Here is a 21352-nt window from a genome sequence, read left to right as displayed (position 1 = left end):
TAAAGATCATCACTTGATCAAATGCATAGTTTACGATTCAATCCTTACTAATATCGATTAAAATAATCGACTTTTTGATCCAAAAGATCGATTCACTGAATAATAGATCTTAGATCGCTATCCCTAGTTCCCGTGGGATTTCCGGGATAAAAACTATCCTATGTCCTTTCTTGGGTTTTAGACTATCTTTGTACAAAATTTCATTAAAATCGGTTCAGTGGTTTAGACGTGAAGAAGAGACAACCAGACAGACAGACAGACAGACTGACAGAGTTACTTTCGGATTTATAATATTAGTAAGGAGTAAGGATTTTAACACGCTCAATTATATACGTGATTATAGTGTAATTATTGTCAGATATTTTAATTGCATCAAAAGATTAATATGATAATTACACAGTCAAAGATAAGGTTATAAGAGTTATTTTAATATGTTTTACTTTTTGGTATTTTGACTGAATTCGAAAACAGCATTAAAATTTGCAATGATAATTGTTTGAAATTTGACCTTACATTCTTGGCGTCTTAGGGTTGAATCCCAGGCGTAATGTTGAGTTTTTAGTGGTTTTTGAATTTATTATAGATTTTAATTTTATTTTACGATAAAGAAAAACAAAATGACCTTCACGTCAGAGAGTTCTTTACAGAAATGTACTTAAAGATATCAATCCGTACTCAGCCAACGTAGTGGTCTAAAGACTAGATCCCCCTTATTCCGAGATCCGTATACAGCTGCGGACAACTCAAATTTCAAACTATCCTTAAATAACTCGATCCAAAAAAAGACACAAAACAAAAAAAAACAACTGAAATATATAGTTTTCTGATAGAGAGGAAAAAATTCAGATTAAAGTGCTACGCGGTGAAACAACAAAGGATCCCACCACCTTTTAACCCTTACGATAAAACGACCATTAAAGTGGACACAAACATCAATGTCATCCCTGAATCAGGTTTTTTAGGGTTAATCAGCTAAGTGCAACATTTGGAACTAAAATTTATTTCCTTTGATAACCAGATTCATTTATTACATGTCCTTACATGTTTTGTTTGACGAAATCAAAAGATAAAGCTCACATAATGAGATTAGTTTGATGCATCGAAAATGCATTCAATGTTAAGTCCTCTCCATAGAGAAACTTTTATTCGAGCTATTTTATCTAAACTTTTATAAGATTGTAGTAGCAAACGGGAATGCAGTTCACCTGATAGTTCAGGTATCTACCGCCCATGGACATTTTTTTTACAATATAGGAGTAGCAGACGAGCATGCAGTCCACCTGATGGTAAGTGGATTCTGCCGTCCATGGACATCTGTAATCACCCCAGATAGGATCAGATATTCCTACCTGAGGTCGGCCACATGCGCCGCTACCCCTGAGGACTAAGCTGGAACGCCTCGGATCCTCGCCTCGTATGTCTCTCTTACCTCACCCTTCAAACCGGAACACAGTAGCGCCTAACACTGCTGTTATTTGGTAGAAATAGGTGTGGCGGTGGTGCCGCCGGAGTCGAACCACAAAGGGTTCTACCACCTTCAACTACATCTGTAACCAACTCCATATAGAACAGCTGTTCTGAGGCCGATCACAAATGCGTTGCCGTAAGTCAGTCGGCGGCGAAACCCTTCCACCGAAGCCAGGGCCGAATTAGGGGAGGTAATAGTTTCACCACTATACGACCTTACTAATTACTACATTTCTTGTTAAAATAATTTTATGTGTTGGCAATAACTTTTTAAAAGGCTATACTGAAAAAATGGTTCTTTTATTCGGAGACTAATTAGGTTCCTCCACTCCTACGTTATCCCAGGACCTCCAAATCCGGCCCTCACCGAAACAAGACGCTTCACGCTAAAAAGGTACGTCGGAGGTACGTTCCAGATCGTACCATAGCTCTTTCATCTTTCAAAATAAAGAGAAATAGACGCAGTGACCACATAACACATATTCTTTCTTTCTTTCTTTCATAACAAGGCGAACATATAACAAAGAAAAAGATATATCAATTCATCGTTGAAACCACTCAATCGGAGTCATCCATTGTGTCACACATTAGGATTCACGGCACGGCTGCAACACGGAAAAAATATAGCTTCGCCCATTATACACAGATATGCTTTTTTATCTGTGCGTTCTCGCCACAAATGGCCCGATACCATATCTAGGCTCATTGTTGACTCAGAGTGATGTGAGTAGAGCGAGAATACTCGGGTGAGAACAGTGAGCACAGGATAGAACAACGCTTTGAAGTATAGAACGAACGATCGAATGAAGTTCAACAAGTTAGCTTTTTGTTAATAGCAAATATCGTTTTGCTACAAATGTGCTTTTGAAAGTTGTTTTTTGTTGTACTAATAATATATTATTTCAGAACTCAGATTTAAACATCTAAGGACAAGCAAGCATTGTAGTAAGCAAACTTGCTACAAGCATAATTCGCGGTGTAAAAGTCAGATGAACGTATCTACATTTTGTCAATTTTACAGGAGAGCAAAAATAGTGTGAAAATCGCAACGTAAGAGCTTTTACGTTGAAATGGTTCATAATTATGATATTGTGAACAAACAATATTCTAGGATTACAAACGCATTTTTTGCAAAAAGTTTTTATTGGTCTAACAGATAACATGATAATTAAAACGAATTTATGAGTACTCATAATACGTTATTATGGTTTAATGTAAAGTGGTTCTTATGTTATTTAGTATTTTTGGAACCTCACAGGTTGAACGTAACGTTACGTCGTTTTGCAATTACGTTAAAGGACTACATTATGAACCGATTTGTGGAAAAAACGATTTTTGATTTTTTGTAGATACGTTCATCTTACATCGCGAATTGTAACAAGGTATTGGCATTTTAGCGGCATTTTTATATCATAGAAATAGCCAACAAACATGCAGCGCATCTGATGGAAAGTCTGGTTGACATCAATTAGATAGGATTTTCCAATCCTATCTTTGTCACAAATAGTTTGCTAAACCCATAGATTAGTAAAGATTAAAGATACTTCGCCGCCTTGAAATTGAATGATGCCACAAACGGCTTATTAGTACTCGTAAGTTCTTTTTTTGAATTCTTGACAAATAAAAACATTTTTAGAGAAAATTTACGAATAAAATGAAATAACTAATACTGCGTAACTTACATAATAAATAAATAATTATTTCAAATATTTTAGGGACATTTTAGCACGGAGACGTGGGAAAACTTTTTTACGCAACTATTTCAATTCTCAAAACTGGGGACATTTTCTTGTTAGGAGTGAGTAATCTTTACTAATCAATGGCTAAACCTGAGAACTAAATTGGAAAAACATCCTTAAAACCAACTACGATTTTGAGTCAAACTTCGAAGGGTCTTCGGTACCTTTCAGTGCAGGATACCTTCGGTACCCTTAAACAGCTGCCTTCAACTCGTACCAATGCCATCATTTTCGCGCTCTACACCAATCGTCACTAGCCAGACAAAAGCCTATCATCGGTAATGTATCCACGTGAGGTTTATCAAAGAACGAGTTTGGAAAGTGTCGGTCGTCGACCCACCTATCGGAGCCGGTTCACGGGTTTTGGGCACTACCAGTTTCAAGTCACTCGATAAGTTTTCCACTCTAGTACACAGTCTGTTTTTATATCCACAGATTATAGATTTTTCTTTTTTTAGAGTTCCGTACCAAAGGTTAAATACCCTATTACAGCCTCCGCTGTCTGTTACTCGTACATCCACAGAATATACATATAGTCTGATTCATAATTAGGTGTCCAAAATGTAAACAAAGAAATGTCATTGTCAAAATACGATTACAGGTATTACAAACCTTAACAAGTAAATAATTATTTCAAATATTTTAGGGATATTTTAGCACGGAGACGTGGCAAAACTTTTTTACGCAACTACGAGTATTTCAATTCTCAAAACTGGGTACATTTTCTTCTTAGGAGTGAGTAATCTTTACTAATCTATGACCCAAAGGTTAACGGAACCCTATTCCTAAGCCTCCGCTGTCTGTGCCACTGTCACAGGGCTCTATCTCATGAACCTTATTATATAGAAACTTTGAAATTTTAACAGATTGTGTATAATAGTGACCGCAGTAACAATAAATACTAAAACAGATCTTGAATATAAATGTTGGTAGCCATACAAAAAACCCCTATGATGACTACTAAAAATAAAAAAAAATGGAATATGGGTGTTACGGAACCATAAATTATTCCAATTTATTTTCCGAAACGAGCCAAAAATGGACCATAACTTAAAAAATATAGTAACAATGAACAATTTGACAATTAAAATTCTTATTAAAATTACTTTTTGTATGAAGTATGAGTAATTAGGGATCGTATGAGCACAAATATCATTAACATATTTTGTTCAAGACAGGATACGTATTAAATCTTGTCTGTAGCATTACGGATGCATACTCTGTTTTTTTGTCACTTAACATTTAAACACGGATTTAGTACTCTTACCGCCAAAACTGACAGCTTATTTTATCTATATTATTTTATTATTTTTTATCTGTTACATTTACAAGTTACATTGTGCAGTGGTCTTGAACCTACCGATTTTCGGTATTTCTACCGATATTGGCCCTGTCCTACCGAAATGCATTGATTTTTCCACCATTTCATAGAATGGAAATGATCCCGTTTTTTTTACCAATTTTTGAATTAAAGCATTTCCTGATAATTTCAAACTATTTTGGGATGAAGTCAGTTTAATAATTAGATAGATATTCAACTATCAGTGAAGAAAAGGTCGTCAGGAAGAAACTATGTGTGAATAGGTATGGCAAGGAAAAAAATTGCCAAAGTTTAATATCGTATTTTTTTTCATATACAGATTTTGGGTACGAATGTATATACGATTTTTGTGGGCAACTCTACCAATTTCATAATATGACGCTCGACACCACTGATATCACAAATAATAACAACCTTTTTATTTTGTGCTGATATTGTGTTGTCAACATTTGCCATTTTAAGCAACTTGCCCCGGATACACTTCGATAATACAAGGAATGTTACATTGGAGGCTAATTTTATCGCAAACTAATAATATATTTATATAAAAACACTTGTGTATTTATATTTATAGCCTTGCCACTTAATGTAGGCAGTTTTATCCATATTTGTGTAAACTTTATGGAAAATAGTTATATACAAGGAAATATGAAATATAAAAATATGTCTTGCACAAATAAACAATGTTTTTGTACAGTATTATTTATATGTTGAACATAAAAATGATATTAAGTAATTATAATAAAATCAATTAGGACAAGAATATGTTAAGTTATTATAATAAAACTAAATGACCCGGCAAACGTTGTGTTGCCATATACAGGGTGAATTTTTCAAACGGGCCTTCAGGGTCAAATCCGAAACTATAAGGATTAGCGAAAAATGCTGAAAGGAGTTACGAGGCCGATTTTGATAAAAACTAAAACTGCAATTGCCTTTAAACGTAATATTACATTAAAATAACACGCTCTATCAGAAATTATAAGACAAATTACCAGGCGCGGAGTAGAAGGGAGGTTGAAATTTCACCCGACTTAATATTAAGTTACGGTCTAGGTATCAACTGTATTCAGCCAACATTGTAACTATTTTACTGAGAACATTCACTTTTTATGTAACCTTTCAGATTAACTAATAATAGTACCTTGTGTAATAAATATCTCCTATTTTTTGCATATCAGATGAGACGAAAAATAATATCTAAAAAATCACAACGGTAACAATATTCGCGTTGATTTCAAATAAGGAATAATAGAAAAAATAATAAAGAATGTTTGTTACATTATAATTAATTTATTTTAACTTCCTATGGGCAAATAGTAAGATGCCACAGCAAAAAACATACAGTCTATAGGCAACAGTAATTAAATGCACATAGATAAATATAATTTTTAATTTCCTGACAATTTAAGTGGAAAGCCTCAGCCATTTTCCTAGAAAAAACTAAACAGAATACAACAAAACCAGACTACGTCTATAAAACGAATCGTAAATATTAATAAAACGAGGAGGTTTAATTCAAACACGACTCTTGTCAATACGTCATTACACGATATAATAAAGGTTCTACACAAGCAAAGACAATAGGCACTGTCGTGACCTAAACACGTATGGTCCCTATTTATGGCGAAGTTTGACGCATGACATGACGTTTATGATGCCCATAATGTTGGGACTCATCAGTTAATATTAGAAAATATTGTGAATAACCATAGATTAGTAAAGATTACTCACTCCTAAGAAGAAAATGTACCCAGTTTTGAGAATTGAAATAGTTGCGTAAAAAAGGTTTCCCACGTCTCCGTGCTAAAATGTCCCCCTAAAATATTTGAAATAATTATTTATTTATTATGTAAATTACGCAGTATTTAGTTATTAATTCGTAAATTTTCTCTAAAAATTTTTTTGTTTGTTTAGAATTCAAAAAAAGAACTTACTAATAGGCCGTTTGTGGCTTCATTCAATTTCAAGGCGGCGAAGTATTTTTACTAATCTATGTATGATGCCCATAATGTTGAAACTCATCAGTTATAATAGAAAAAATAATGAATAACATTAACAAATAATAGAAAAAATAAAAAGATTTGTTTGTTTGTACTGAAATCTTAACTTAGCGACTTTCAATCATTTTTAGTATCAGTAAGTTACATTATTTATAAACTGTTTTATTTAAAAATAAAACTACTAAACAACCTGAAAATTGATATTTTCCCAACAAGTCAGAAAAAACACTTAATTATTAGTTCGAAAGCGTCATTCATTTTATGAATCCCCAATATTGTAAATTAAAATAACAAACATCGTGATTGCAAAATGGAACGCGCCGTTAAAAGGAGCGATGTTTGCACCTTCCATACATCCTAAGTCTACAATGTAGTCTGTGCAATGTATGCAACCACAGTTTAAAAATATACCGATATTTTTATGTTGTCTTCAGACAAAGGCCGCGAGGTCATTGAGCCTGAAGAATGACAGCTAAAAACGACGCAAAAATTCAAAATTTGCAAAGAAATAAGAAAATATTTGCACGCTGTGTAAACATGCGAATAGCCCAAGGAATTATAACCATTTAGTGTAATGTATTCAAAATCCAAGACCTACATTTTTGCGATGGAATTTATAGGACAAACATTTGCATTGAGTTTCTGAGTTTTTATTAACGCAAGTCGGTTGGTAATCTAGTTCTGTCAAGTATTCATATAAAGTAAATTGTAGCTTATATCCATAAAATAGATATCTTTTTTAATAATAATAATAAAATTTTGATACTTAAGGTACGTATAATAATAAATATAATTTGTTTTAGGGTTCCGTCCCTCAAGGGTAAAAGCGGAACTTTATTACTTAGGAACAGGGCTTTATCTCATGAACTATAAAATAAAGACACTCGATTTTTTTATAGAGATTGTTTGGTATGGCTATAACCGATATAACAAATACTGTTATAAAAATAAAACAGTTAAAAATAGGGGGTGGGGATCCCTAAACACGTATGTGTGCAATGCATACCTGCTCTGATAAAAAATACTTAAAATGAAAAAAATACAATTGTTAGGTACGGAACCTCCTGCATGCCTTTGACTCGCACTTGGCATATTTAAGTTAGCCCTCACAGATTAGTAAAGATACTTCGCCGCCTTGAGAAGCCACAAACGGCTTATTAGTAAGTTCTTTTTTTGAATTCTTGACAAATAAAAACAGAGAAAATTTACGAATAAATAACTAATACTGCGTAATTTACATAATAAATAAATAATTATTTCAAATATTTTAGGGACATTTTTGCACGCAGACGTGGCAAAACTTTTTTACTCAACTATTTAAATTCTCAAAACTGGGTACATTTTCTTGTTAGGTGTGAGTAATCTTTACTAATCTATGTTAGCCCTAGATAACAGTGACCTTAAGATGGTGTGATACACTTAATAACATAATCTGTGGCCTTTGACATTGCGGTAAGCTATCGCGGTCGAGTGTCAGTAATATATCTGCTGAGGTTTGCATTATTTTATCATTATCATTAACTAAGGTCACGATTAAAGATAATATGATTAATAAATTTTAATTAATTATTGTAATGTTTGTGATCTGTAAACATGACGTTGTCTCGGGCACACGGGTAGTGAGGTGACAGTCACGCGGTAGCCACGAGCGGGAGCGGATGTTACTTGCATACTGGTGTGATAACGAGCCAATTACCGTACGCGTAAGACACGGAGTACTACATGTGGCGACGAGGTAAAAGGTCAGTGTTAAATAATATATATCTATATATATTCTAAAAGAAAAAACAAGGAAGAAAAAATGAATATGTATGTAGATGGATGATTTAATGGTTTAAGTTTTTATGCAGTGGATGTGTGTAATAGATTGTGTTTAGTATGCGGGGGCTTCAGGTTTATCTACTCTATTAAAAATAACTAATTTCGAACTTTCTGTCGGTCACGAAGAACAATTTATTTTAAAGTGACAACGGCACCCGCATCGGCTTCTTTCAATATGTAGGCAGACGCTCACTAGATGGCGCTACCAGTAGCGTTTCTGAACAGATTGTTAAATTACCGGAGGGTCAATAATTCAATATACATATGAATAAGATTTGCACGTGTAAAATATTTTTAGTAAATACACTAAAAGATTATATTGAAACAAAACAAAATATGTACCTTATTGCAATGCGGATTAATGTTATATTTTAAACTACCCGTAAATTGAATTGAAATTAATAATTAAGTATTGTGTATTAAATGCGACTTTAGTAACTAATCGTTTTAATGGATTAAATTAATGACTAAAATGGATTAAAGTTAAATAAATTAGCTATAAGAATGTTATTAATCCTTGACTTACTTAACATGAATTTTTGTACCATAATTACATGGATTCAAAAGACTGTTAGGCGGATGCCTGACGTTTAAGATTTTAATTTGTATTGTGTAAGATTGCTCAATTTTTCAGTAGTTCTAAATTCCTTCCGGTGATTTAATAAACTTAATGCTGTTTTAGAGCATATGTACTTATTGAAATAATTATACTGTGAGTTTGGTAGTACGAACCTACATGAAAATGTAAATTGTGCGTGACGTGCGTGTGTTAGGTAGTACAAACCTACATGAAATTGTAAATTGTACGTGATTGTGTGTTAGGTAGTACGAGCCTACATGAAAATGTAAATCGTGCATGATTGTGTGGATTGGGTAGTACAGACCTACATGAAATTGTAAATTGTACGTAATTGTGTGTGTTAGGTAGTACAAACCTACATGAAATTGTAAATTGTACGTGTTTGTGAGATTGTGGAAAAGGTTACTCGTTAGTACTCGTTAGTACTCGTTAATATAATACTACTAGATACCCGTGTTTACACAATGGGACGCCCTAATAGTATACAGTAGTCACCGAAACTAACTTCGGTTCCAGGTCGCCCCGAATCTATCTACTCCGAAAATGACAAATTTATTGCCAGCTCCTGAAAAGCTAGATCTCGAAGGAGACAACGCTACAGTTGCTCTGAGATGGGAGCAATGGAAAAGATCTTTTCACATATATTTGGAAGCATCAGGAATTACAGGCGAAGGAAGACAGAGAGCAACATTGCTCCTTTTAGGAGGACCAGGACTCCAAGAAATTGTTTACAACTTACCTGGTGCTTACGAAGAAAATTCTACAAATGAATCACAAGTGTTTAAAACAGTTATTGAGAAGCTGGATGACTATTTTCTTCCAAAGCAAAATAAAATTTACGAACGACATTTATTCCGTCAAATCAAGCAGGATGAAGGGGAAAAGTTTGAAAAATTTGTTGTGAAATTGAGGAATCAAGCTAGAAAATGTAAATTCACTAGTCCCGATGAGCATATAATTGATCAGATCGTGGAAAAATGTTTTTCGTTAGAACTGCGAAAAAAAATATTAACATTAGGAGACACTGTTACATTGGACAAAATCATAACTGAAGCAAATACTTTAGAATTAGTAACTCATCAACTGGAAGAGTATGGCCAAAAAAGAAAATCAAATGATATCAATACAATTACAAGTCGCAAAAAATTTTATAACACTGAGAAAGATTACATTAAAAACAAAAATGAGACTAGTAAAATGAAAGAATCGACAAGTCAACCTGGACCAAGTAATTGTAGTAGATGCGGATACAATGCGCATACTGCGTCAAAGGAGTGCCCTGCAAAAAGAAAAAATTGTCATGCCTGTGGCAAATCCGGGCATTTTAGTGCAATGTGTAGGACAAGACCCCAAAAGCGTAAACTGGAAAACAAACAAAATGACGAACCTAAAATAAAAAAGAAACGGAATGAAATAGACTCAATAAACTTTGTACATGACTCTTCTGACGAGGACCATTATATTTTTAACATGAATGACGACGACGAAGCTACCATTGAATGTGAAATGGGTGGAATCAAATTGAAGTTGCTTATAGATTCTGGATGTAAATTAAATTTAATTACTGAAAAGACATGGGAAAATTTAAAAAAGAAAAAAGTTCTATGTACTAATCAAATTAAGGGGTCAAACAAAAACTTATATTCATACGCGAGTAAATTACCTTTGAATGTGAAAGGGTCTTTCGAAACTGACATCAAAGTAAATAAGAAATCTGATCACACTACAGTTTACGTTATTAAAGAAGGATCAAGAGATTTATTGGGAAAGGACACTGCTCTTCGCTTAGGAGTCCTCAAGTTAGGTATTGGAATAAACGAAATCACACAATCCTCTAAGCCTTTTCCAAAATTCAAGGATGTACTGGTTGAGATTCCAGTTGATGAAAAATGCAAGCCTGTATCACAACCGTACCGGAGAATTCCAATTCCTATTGAAGATAAGGTAGAACGCAAAATAAAGGAGCTCTTGGACAGCGACATTATTGAAGAGGTACATGGACCTTCTCGTTGGATTTCCCCGGTAGTACCTATTCTAAAGGACGATGACGACATACGACTATGCATTGATATGAGGCGTGCGAATTCCGCAATTATGAGGGAAAATCATCCATTACCCTGCATGGATAATTTTTTGCCGAAAATTAAAAAAGCTACATATTTTTCGAAACTTGACATAAAAAACGCGTTCCATCAAGTGGAGATCCACCCTAATTCAAGACATTTGACGACATTTATAACTTCAAAAGGCTTGTATAGATACAAAAGACTTATGTTCGGTATAACGTGTGCGCCGGAATTATTTCAAAAAATAGTTGAAAAGATGTTGACGGGACTAGATGGCGTAATAAATTTTATTGATGATATCTTGGTGTATGGAGAAGATGAGAATCAACATGATAAACGGCTATCCAAAGTTTTAGACGTTTTAAAAGAAAATAATGTCTTGTTGAACGAAAGCAAGTGTATATACAAGGTGCAAAAGATTAGTTTTCTCGGACATGAACTAACACGAGATGGAGTGAAGCCGCTTAAAAAATATATGACCAGTATAGCTGAATTTAGAACACCTAAGACAGTGGAGGAACTTCAAAGTTTTCTAGGGTTAGTAAATTACATTAATAAATGGCTGCCAAATCTATCAACAATGACGGAACCTTTAAAAAAATTATTGAGAAATAAATCTGGAAAAAAAGCAAACATAGAAGATTTATGGGAAGATGAACAATATCGAGCATTTGAGAATCTGAAGCTAGCTCTCAGCAACATGCCAACATTGGGATATTACGACGTTAATGATGAAACACAGGTTATTGCTGATGCGAGTCCTGTAGGGTTGGGAGCTGTGTTAATACAAAATGATAGCAAAGGATCTAGAATTATTGCATACGGTAACCGCACTTTAAATGAACTGGAACGGAAATATAGCCAAACAGAAAAAGAGGCACTTGGTTTGGTTTGGGCCGTAGAGCACTTTAAGATTTTTCTGTTTGGAAAAACATTTGATCTAATTACGGATCATAAGCCACTAGAATTTTTATTTGGGCAAAAGTCGAAACCATGTGCGCGCGTTGAACGCTGGGTGCTACGCCTACAAGCTTTCCGATACAATATTAAATACAGACCTGGTAAAGTCAATATAGCGGATCCTTTGTCAAGACTTTGTGAATATCACAGTGTCCCACCCGGAAAAATTGAAGATTATGTACAGCAGATAGCGGAACAGTCTAGGCCTTGTGCTATTCCCATGGAAATCCTATCAGAATATTCTGGACGTGACCAAGAAATTAAAAACGTAAAAAGAGGAATGTACAATAAAGACTGGGATGATTCGGTAAAAGGATATAAAATATTTGAAAATGAGCTTTGTTTTTACGATAAAATATTATTGAGAGGCACCAAAATTGTAATACCAAAAGAACTCCGAAAAAGTGTATTAGATGCTGCACACGAAGGTCACCCGGGGATAGTATCGATGAAAAGCAGGCTGAGATCAAAAGTTTGGTGGCCAAGAATAGACAAGGATGCTGAATTAAGAGTAAAAGCGTGTAAAGGATGTACTCTTGTTGGGTTACCAAGTCACCCTGTACCTATGAAACGACGTGAGCTCCCCATGGCTCCATGGATTGACGTTGCAATAGACCTATTGGGTCCACTGCCAAGCAACGACTACTTGCTAGTAGTTATTGATTATTACAGTAGGTACAAAGAGGTAAAATTTACTAAAACAATCACTAGTTTGCAAATAATTAAACTTCTAAAAGAAATATTCAGTCGTCTCGGATATCCTTCATCAATTACAGCAGATAATGGTCGGCAATTCGTTAGCGCCGAATTCAAGGAATATTGCCGACAGTGCAATATAAAACTATTCAACACAATACCTTACTGGCCTCAGCAAAATGGCGAGGTCGAGAGACAAAATAGGGATATATTAAAAAGATTAAAAATTAGTCACCTACAAAAAGAAGATTTAAAGGAAAGTATGTGGGAGTATTTAATGATGTACAACTCAACCCCACATTCTGTGACAGGAAAGACACCTACCGAACTTTTCTTCAGTAGACAAAATAGGGATAAGATTCCGTCTTTACTTGACAACAATAGTAAGATTAATGATTCCGAAGTAAGAGACAAAGATAGAATGGAGAAAGAGAAAGGAAAAGAGTATGGGGACAGGAAACGACATGCTGAGTACCCATCACTTTCAGAAGGGGATAAAGTATACGTTAAAGATATGGAAAAAGGAAATAAGCTATCAACCACCTTTAAACCGACACCACATGTTGTAGAACATTCGGACGGTGGAGATGTAGTTGTAAGGAATGAGGAAACGGGACAAAAACTTAGACGGAACGTAATCCACTTGAAGAGAGTAGAAGGTGAATGGAAAGTTCAGGATGAAGGCCCAGGTAGTGAATCAAGTAATATTGAATAAGGAATTTGTTGTGAAACATTGTACTTGATGGAGTGATTATGTTGTAACCAAATTATTATTGATTAATAAATTTATAATAAGAAAGGGATGTAATGTTTGTGATCTGTAAACATGACGTTGTCTCGGGCACACGGGTAGTGAGGTGACAGTCACGCGGTAGCCACGAGCGGGAGCGGATGTTACTTGCATACTGGTGTGATAACGAGCCAATTACCGTACGCGTAAGACACGGAGTACTACAATTATGTTCACTGATTGAATTGAATTTAATGATATGGGTTTTGTTTACGCAATTTCTGCGCTTGCGTCGTTGATATGTTATTCAGTATTTACCACGGACCCCTAAATATTTTAGTATAAAGTTTTTTGGGAAGTAAAGTCCTCTCCATCGATCGCTTCGAATGTTTTCAAAATTTAAGATAGACAATGATATATAAAAACTAGAAATAGACAAGACAATCTTATGCGACCATAATTACCACCTATGCAAAAATGTTAAGGTGACGAATGTTACGATTCTGTATACTAGTGTTAGCTGAAAAACAACCGACTTCAAAACAAAATACGGATCAAACCAATACTGTCCCACTGCTGAGCACGGCTATCATTTAAGCGAAAAAGGTTTAGGTTACAGTCCACCACGCTGGCCAAGTGCTTATGACTAGGTACACACCTTCGAGAACTTTTTTAGAGAGATCAGGATTGCAGGATTCCTGGGGATGTTTTTCTCTACACTTAAAGCAAGTGATAATTAATTTCTACTACACATATCTTCGAAAAATCAAAGGTACCCGGATGCGAATCTCGGAGCCCTGTTTGGCATGCCGAATTTATTTATACAATCTTACTTACAACTAACCTTACCTATTTATTATTATATACAATATTATTTAAATGAAAAAATGAGAAACCACTAGGCCATCACTTTTTCAAACCTTTGACGAATTCAAATCCAAACCTCATTTATTCAAAATTATTTCATATACAACACTTTTTGAACATCAACAAACAACCACTTCTGTTTCAAAGCAGACATGCAAACGTTGACAAAGCCTGAACAGACATGCGAAATAACTTGAATACTACAGTTTGCCCATAAAGTTGACCCAGTCTGCTGTGTGCACAACGGTAAAGGCTCGCCCGGAGGCTGTACGAGCTTTCACGAGTCAAGGTAACATTCTTTCCGCTAAACGTAGGCGCTGTAGTAGCATGTCAAAATAATTGGTTAATTGAAACTTTGAAGCGTAATAAAAGGTGTTAAATCGCTTACAATGATAAGCGGTTGAAACTTGGCACTCAATGGAGGGGTCAAACATATTTTTTTATAATATAGGAGTAGCAGACGAGCATGCAGTCCACCTGATGGTAAATGGCTACTGCCGCCCATGGACATCTGTAATCAACCCCAGATAGGATTAGATATTCCTACGTGAAGTCAGCCACAGATGCGCTACTTCACCTGAAGACTAAGGCGTACCGCCTCGGAAAAGTAGATATGTCTCCCTTACCACACCCTTCAAACCGGAACACAGCAGCGTTTAACACTCCTGTTATGTGGCAAAAATAGGTGTGGGTGGCGGTGGTGCTGCCTGAGTCGAACCACAAAGGGTTCTACCACCTTCATGTCTGTTTTTGTGAGAGTTACCATAGACTATATTATGAAACAGTCGAGTTCTTATAATAATTTCTAGCTCCGTTTTTTCGTTCTCAAATGCATTTTTACAGAGGTGTTTTAAGCTTGCAAGGATAATACGTATTTGTTGAGATCGGTTAAAATCCTTGTTTACAGCACGTGTACGATTACAGGTCTCAATGTAACCGCAGTATAACCCTGAGGTGAGGTCCGCTACCACCTGATGTACACCAGATCCTTCGTTTCCGTAACCTCATATAGATTGGGAGACTGGGTTTCGCGGCGTTATTCATATTATGTTCATAGACGTATAAATGTACGTTTTGGTAGGCTTATAGTCTTGATATATTATTTGTTTTGTTAGGTTAGGTTAGGTTATGAAAGCCAAATGTGATGGAGATATTTTTATTATTATTTATAACACAGATATAGAAGATAAACATGCAGTTCTGATGGTAAGTGGCTACTGCCGCAGAAATAATCATAAAAGAAAATTATTTGAAAAAAAAAATCAGATCACTATCCTTTTAGAAACTCAAAAACACAATAAGTAGACCAAAGCACATTTAGAAAATGAAGCAGGAAATATTAATTAGAGCAGCATCAATTTGAAAACGAAAATTAATTAGATCGGTACAAACTTTTAGAATTTGAAAGCACAAATGTGATCTGATTCACTGTATACGTAAGGTATGTACATTGTACAGTCAGCTTCAAAAGTAGATGAACTGATTAAGCTTTCAAAAATACTTGTTGTAAAATAAAAATACCAATGTTCATCAAATTATGATGCTAGTTGTGTTTAGCTATTTATGAACTTTTGGGTATAGGTATTTTTGGAATTTTGATCTGATCATCTACTAATGAAGCTGACTGTAGGTACATTAAATTTGTTTAGGAATTTGTCAGTTCCGGCATTAAAAGCTACATAAAAAAGATGTTAGATCAGAATGGGAACAAGGTCGCATGGAAATGTGCAATTGACCAATACTTTTACGTACAATATTTTGCTTACTGTGTAAAAACACTGCATTTACGGAATTGCATGAAATAATTATGGTCTTGACACGTTTTGATTTTCAATTGACAATTTGAAATGTATGAATAGCTAAATTCATCAGTTTAATTTGAAGCCTTAAAGTATATTTATAATTGTAAATTTTGAAATAGAATTAAGATTCGTGAAATTGCACTGCACTTGTCACTTTTTTTGACTAGAGCGACATACAACGGAATAGTTAACAGAGAGATACTATACAAAATATTTATTATTGGCTCAAGTAAAATTTAATTACAGTGCTTAACAATTAACAGCAGTGTTAAGCGCTGCTAAGTTTTGGTTGTAAGAAAGGAGACATACTTTTTTTGGCATTCCAGCTTAGTCCTCAGGGGTAGCCGCGCATCTGTAGCTGAGCTCAGATAGACATCTAATAATATCTGGAGTATATTATTTGGGGCACCATGATACGTACTGTAAACCAGACTGGGGTACATACAGTCTATGGGCGCCAGTAGCCACTTACCATCAGGTGGACTGCATGCTTGTCGGCTACTCGTACGTTATAAAATAATAATAATATGTATACTTATGTCGTTCGGGTGACAATACAATCAGATCTGGTAGGTGGACCCAGGAGGTGGACGGTGGAACTTCAGTGGTAGTAAAACCTTTCGAGTTCAGGCTAATATGTTCCATTTTGACTACTAAGTCTAAATACTTAGATATAGAATATTCGGAGTATACCACACACAAAGTAGAGAACAACAAAATCTTTGTACGATCTATTTTCTCTAATGATCTTGAAATATTAATGAACACAGAATATAACAGTCAACTTACATTAAATCTGGTAATGACATACATTCTTGTTTTCAACACACTCACTTTGGCACGAATATAATATTGATACTTTACATATTATCGTTGGCTCTTGTTCGTATTGTAACAAAGAAACAATGTTTTGTTTTAGCTAATATATTAATTGTAATCGATAGAATTGAGTGTGCAGTGAGGGATTTAGGGAAGGGGGTATATCAATCCCTTGCATTTGTTGTTTTGGGGCTGATAAAATTTCAAAAATAGAAAGACCTTTTCCTCCTTATTCTTGAATTATTTCGTAAACTGAAAACGAATATTATTTTTCTTACAGAAAGATCTTTTGGTTGTTTTTTTGGCAATTTTTTTCTTTGGAAGCGTAAGGTTAAGCTTTCATGATAGTTATACTGGTTAGAAATTAAATGTAACATTCATAAAAAAATATCTGTCGATAGTAGTCTGTAAATTCATAATAAAAATATTTTAAGGTAGTTTATGTGGTTTCAGCTGTTTATAGGTAAAATAATATTCAAAATTACTATCAGTATACTATTTTACGGACATTTGCCTTATAAAATACACAGGATTTCTGGTAAGAAAATGATTAATCACTTATAAAAATAGGCGTATATAAAGCCACGCGAAGAAACTTGTATAAAATAAAAATTTCGCAATTAGCAATCTTAACAAATTTATTGAACGTGATTCTCGTTTAATTATTACGTACGACAGTTCATAAACCTAAATAGATGACCCGAATTCTCTGTTCTTATAATAACCTGTGTTTAGACGTTAAACAAAGCAAATATGGCCTTGGTACCATGGTCACCATGCTGCGAGGTTTTCCCGGACAATCTTGTTTTATTGTTTAAGATGATTTTTTGTGGGGCCTACCGCCATCTTTTAAAAACCATTCCTGAACTATTCAGGAAAGCTTTTTTTCCTCCTTAAAACAGTAAAATATTTCGTCATACACAGTTGAACAGACTTAAACCCTTAGATATTATTTTTCCGCTTATCCATTCTATAAAACCAACTGAGATTGTCATATTTTGCTTAAAAACTAAAATTTCCTGCAAAAAAAGTAAAAGTATGATTAAAATAATATTGTTTGAAGAGATGGTAGTAACCCCTCAACGCAAATATATTATGGTCTTTACCATAGTAACCATGCTGTAAGGTTTTCCCGGACAATTTGTTTTATGATTAAAACTTTTATTTTTGACTTTTTGTTTGAAAGAACAACGCAAGTATGACCTTGGTTGACTTTGCCATGGTCATCATGCTCAAAATATTCGCGGACAATCCTATTTTTTAAAGTTTTTGGTGTTTATTGCCAGTAATTAAACGAAGCAAAACAAGTATAGCATTTGGACATCCAAATGCCATATTTGTTTTGTTTGTTTTTCTGCTATCGTCCACGTTGCAAGAAGTACCCGGATAGTCCTGTTTTAAAATTTTAAAACATTTTGAATGTTGTTTGAAGTCGAAACAAAGAAAATATGGCCTTGGATTTATGATTGTTGTGCCCCACACAACAAGATTTGCTTTATCGGATTTTTAGTCTTATTTTGAACTTTTTTAAAATGCCGTCTCAGTAGGACAACTTTTAATGTTCCCAAATTAACATGAAATAGTATTTCCAAATTAAACTAAGGAATGCACAAACTAATAATTGCGTTTCATACATTTCAATGCATGCTCTCGATCAGATATCGAAAATAGTCCCAAGATAATCCGTCCATTTCTGTTTCATACTTATTACACTAGAACAAAATACCATTACCCTGTAGTTAAGTATACTTACTTAAGGCAAAATAATGCATAAAATGTAATTGTATAATTGTAATTATGTGTGACATGGGAGCGCGCAACTCCGACTCATACAAAAAAATCACTACTCTGTTTTCCCAAACGTTTACGCGTTTGGTAAAGAAAGAAAGAAGGAAGAAGTAAATTCAAATAAAATTTAAATATCTTGAGAACATTCTAGTAACTATCGTTGTGGTAATTGTAAAGTATTAGTAATTTTACAATATCGTTCTCGCGTATTACTAAGTATTAGTCATGTTTAGTTTTAGAAAATACGCTAATCTGAAAGTGTGTCAGTGTAACGCTAGATCTAGGGTTGTCAAATTGAATTCTAGACTTCTACATCGCTAATATAAAATATTTAATATCAATTTTATTTACTACTATTTATTTATTTGTAACAATAAGCTTCAGACTCAATCAAATCAAAATCAATTACATATTTTATATATTACTCAATTATTAGATACGTAATTTGTCTATGGGCGGTGTTAAGGTGCTTTAGGCCAAATAGAAGGAATCCAAGCGACAGAATATTAAAAAATGTTCCACTTAATCGTTAAAAGGATGTTTGCTTTTAAATTCTGCTTGTGAATGAGGATTTTCTCACCCATTAATTATTTATAATAGACCGCATACAATTCTAATTCGTACATGTAGAGTTCCGCACCACAATTCTTTTATTTTTTTGTATTTGCTATTTTTTATTATAGTAGGTATAGTGGTAAATGCATTGTAAACATTTAAACTGTCTTCCGATTAAGGTTCATTCGTTTTTACAAAAATTGTTACATTATTACTATACTCTTTAAAAATTTATATCCATCAATTAGGTTTCAAAAGATAGAGTTCACTGACAGATGAACAAATAAAAGCTTAGTAATAGAGTTCTGTTTTTACACTCGTACTTTTACAAGTACGGAACCTTAAAATGGAAGAGCTATCAAAATGTTACGATATCAGGTGATTCATGCTGCTAATCAAAAGAAAAAATAAGTTCTGGTATGTAAAACGGTCAGTTGACTAGCCCGGAGTATGCATATCGGTGACTCACGGTGTCGTGCCCAATCAGTGTTGAGACCTGAGGATTGCAAAAGAACAAAGATTTTTCGTTTATTTATCAAGTTAATTCGGTAATTCAAACATGCTTTGAATATGCGAGATATTTTTTTAATCTTTGAACATTTAGGATGAAAGCTCATTCCGTATTAAAATTGTTTAAACCTATGTGTCCAAAAGGTGAAACAAGAATTCTATTACTAAGCCTACGCTGTCTGTCTGTCACAAGATCTTTTATACTGTTTATATGTTGTATGCGTAAGTTATAGGAAGAACTTTGTGCTTAGGTGGTGACGACAGCCACTCCTATTTTCATTATAACAGTGGTATACCGATGCTGTCATCTAGGTTATAGGATATATACATAAAAAATAAGTATTTATGGATAATCTATCAGTTCAAAACTGATAATTATCCAAGGACTTACGGATAATTGCCCGATATCAAATTTGTTTTTTATAATCTTTGTCTCTTCCTTCTGTCTGTACCTATTTCTTTATTTTTGATATTTAAAAAATATAGATTACCCTCTGAAATTTCTATGGTCTGAAACCCTAGAAATCTAACGCAATTACTTCTAACCCGTAAAACAAAATGAAAATCTATTCAATACATTCTACAATAAACGTAAAAATAAATTGCATCCATATTTATTAACGGAATGCACCAGTATCCAATTGGCTACTTGACACTTTTTGGGAAAGTGTTTTAATGAATTAGTATACGTATTATATATGCCTTTCATTGATCACTTTTTCGAAAAAAGGGCTATTCATTAATAAAAATCGAACTTTCTTTACGGTGAACGGAACGTCGCGTTAAATCAGGCGGTCAAGTGTCATTTTGTGGCGGAACGTCATTACACTGTAAACAAACAACGCTTAGAAAAAAATTGAGAGTTATTTAGCTATTATAACTAAAATTTAAATAAATGACAAGTTATAAGACGTGTGCAGTGACGATGTGTACAAGTACGATCGTAACAAATTTGCTTATACAAGTTCCTAAACCCAAATCTCATAAACGTTAAAGAACTTGCAGATTCTTATGTTTAAATCCTCTGTTTGCAAGCAATAACATTTTATACTATCTATGTAAGAGAAGTATTATTGAAAAAAAGGAATAAATTTAGTAACTCTCGAGTGATTCGTCAATTCCAAATCATTGGAACGGGGCGTAATCAAAACAAAACAGCAAGTGGAAGTATTCATATATTTAATATATTATATAGATGTCTATGATAAGAATAGAATTATAAGACGTCTATGAGGATTCTATTTTAAGGGCCCATTCTATAATTAATAGGACACAATTAAAATATTTCATGACTGTGTTATTATTGATGGTGCATGTGCACTGATTAAGTTACAGGACTGTATAATTAAAAATACATGATTTGCTAATATTAGTATTTTATTAACCGATTTCTTTGTTTATTTGGTTTATATGGTTCTATTAGTGAGTACACACAGTAGAACTTTTGTATATATTTATCATATGTTACAGTTACAATAATTACTACAGATCACCTAAGCTAAATTTTTGTGCTGCTTGCGTGTCTGCTTTTCTTCATTACTAAAATTATTTTCCGTAACAAATGGATATATATTTTTATCACTGTCATTTTCAGAATTAAATTGCAATGCAATAATAGGAAGTGTATG

At 33.9% G+C, this 21352-nt stretch overlaps 2 protein-coding genes across 2 annotated transcripts in view; both read left to right on the top strand.

Moving 5' to 3' along the window:
• Positions 1-21352, top strand: part of LOC140754529 (uncharacterized) — a 70417-nt gene that overhangs the window by 9252 nt on the left and 39813 nt on the right. The window lies entirely within an intron of this gene.
• On the top strand, positions 8108-13368 carry LOC140754578 (uncharacterized). Its single transcript, XM_073089621.1, has 3 exons — positions 8108-8272; positions 9448-11821; positions 12965-13368. The coding sequence occupies exons 2-3, from the start codon at positions 9475-9477 to the stop codon at positions 13366-13368; spliced, it is 2751 nt and encodes a 916-aa protein (XP_072945722.1). The 5' UTR covers positions 8108-8272; positions 9448-9474.

The sequence above is a fragment of the Epargyreus clarus genome, unplaced genomic scaffold, assembly GCF_041222505.1.
Source record: "Epargyreus clarus isolate Ecla_fem2 unplaced genomic scaffold, WU_Ecla_fem_2.2 ptg000029l, whole genome shotgun sequence".
In the NCBI taxonomy this organism is placed as follows: domain Eukaryota; kingdom Metazoa; phylum Arthropoda; class Insecta; order Lepidoptera; family Hesperiidae; genus Epargyreus; species Epargyreus clarus.
The sequence above is the reverse complement of the archived record's forward strand: the minus strand, read 5'-3'. Positions and strand labels throughout refer to the sequence as shown.

What these genes read in the sequence shown, in the direction of transcription:
- LOC140754578 (XM_073089621.1), top strand. Translation starts at nt 9,475, where the DNA reads ATGACAAATTTATTGCCAGCTCCTGAAAAGCTAGATCTCGAAGGAGAC. An exon ending in ATCTAGAATTATTGCATACG is followed by an intron (nt 11,822 to 12,964) that starts GTAACCGCACTT and finishes ATTCTGTGACAG; the next exon opens with GAAAGACACCTACCGAACTT.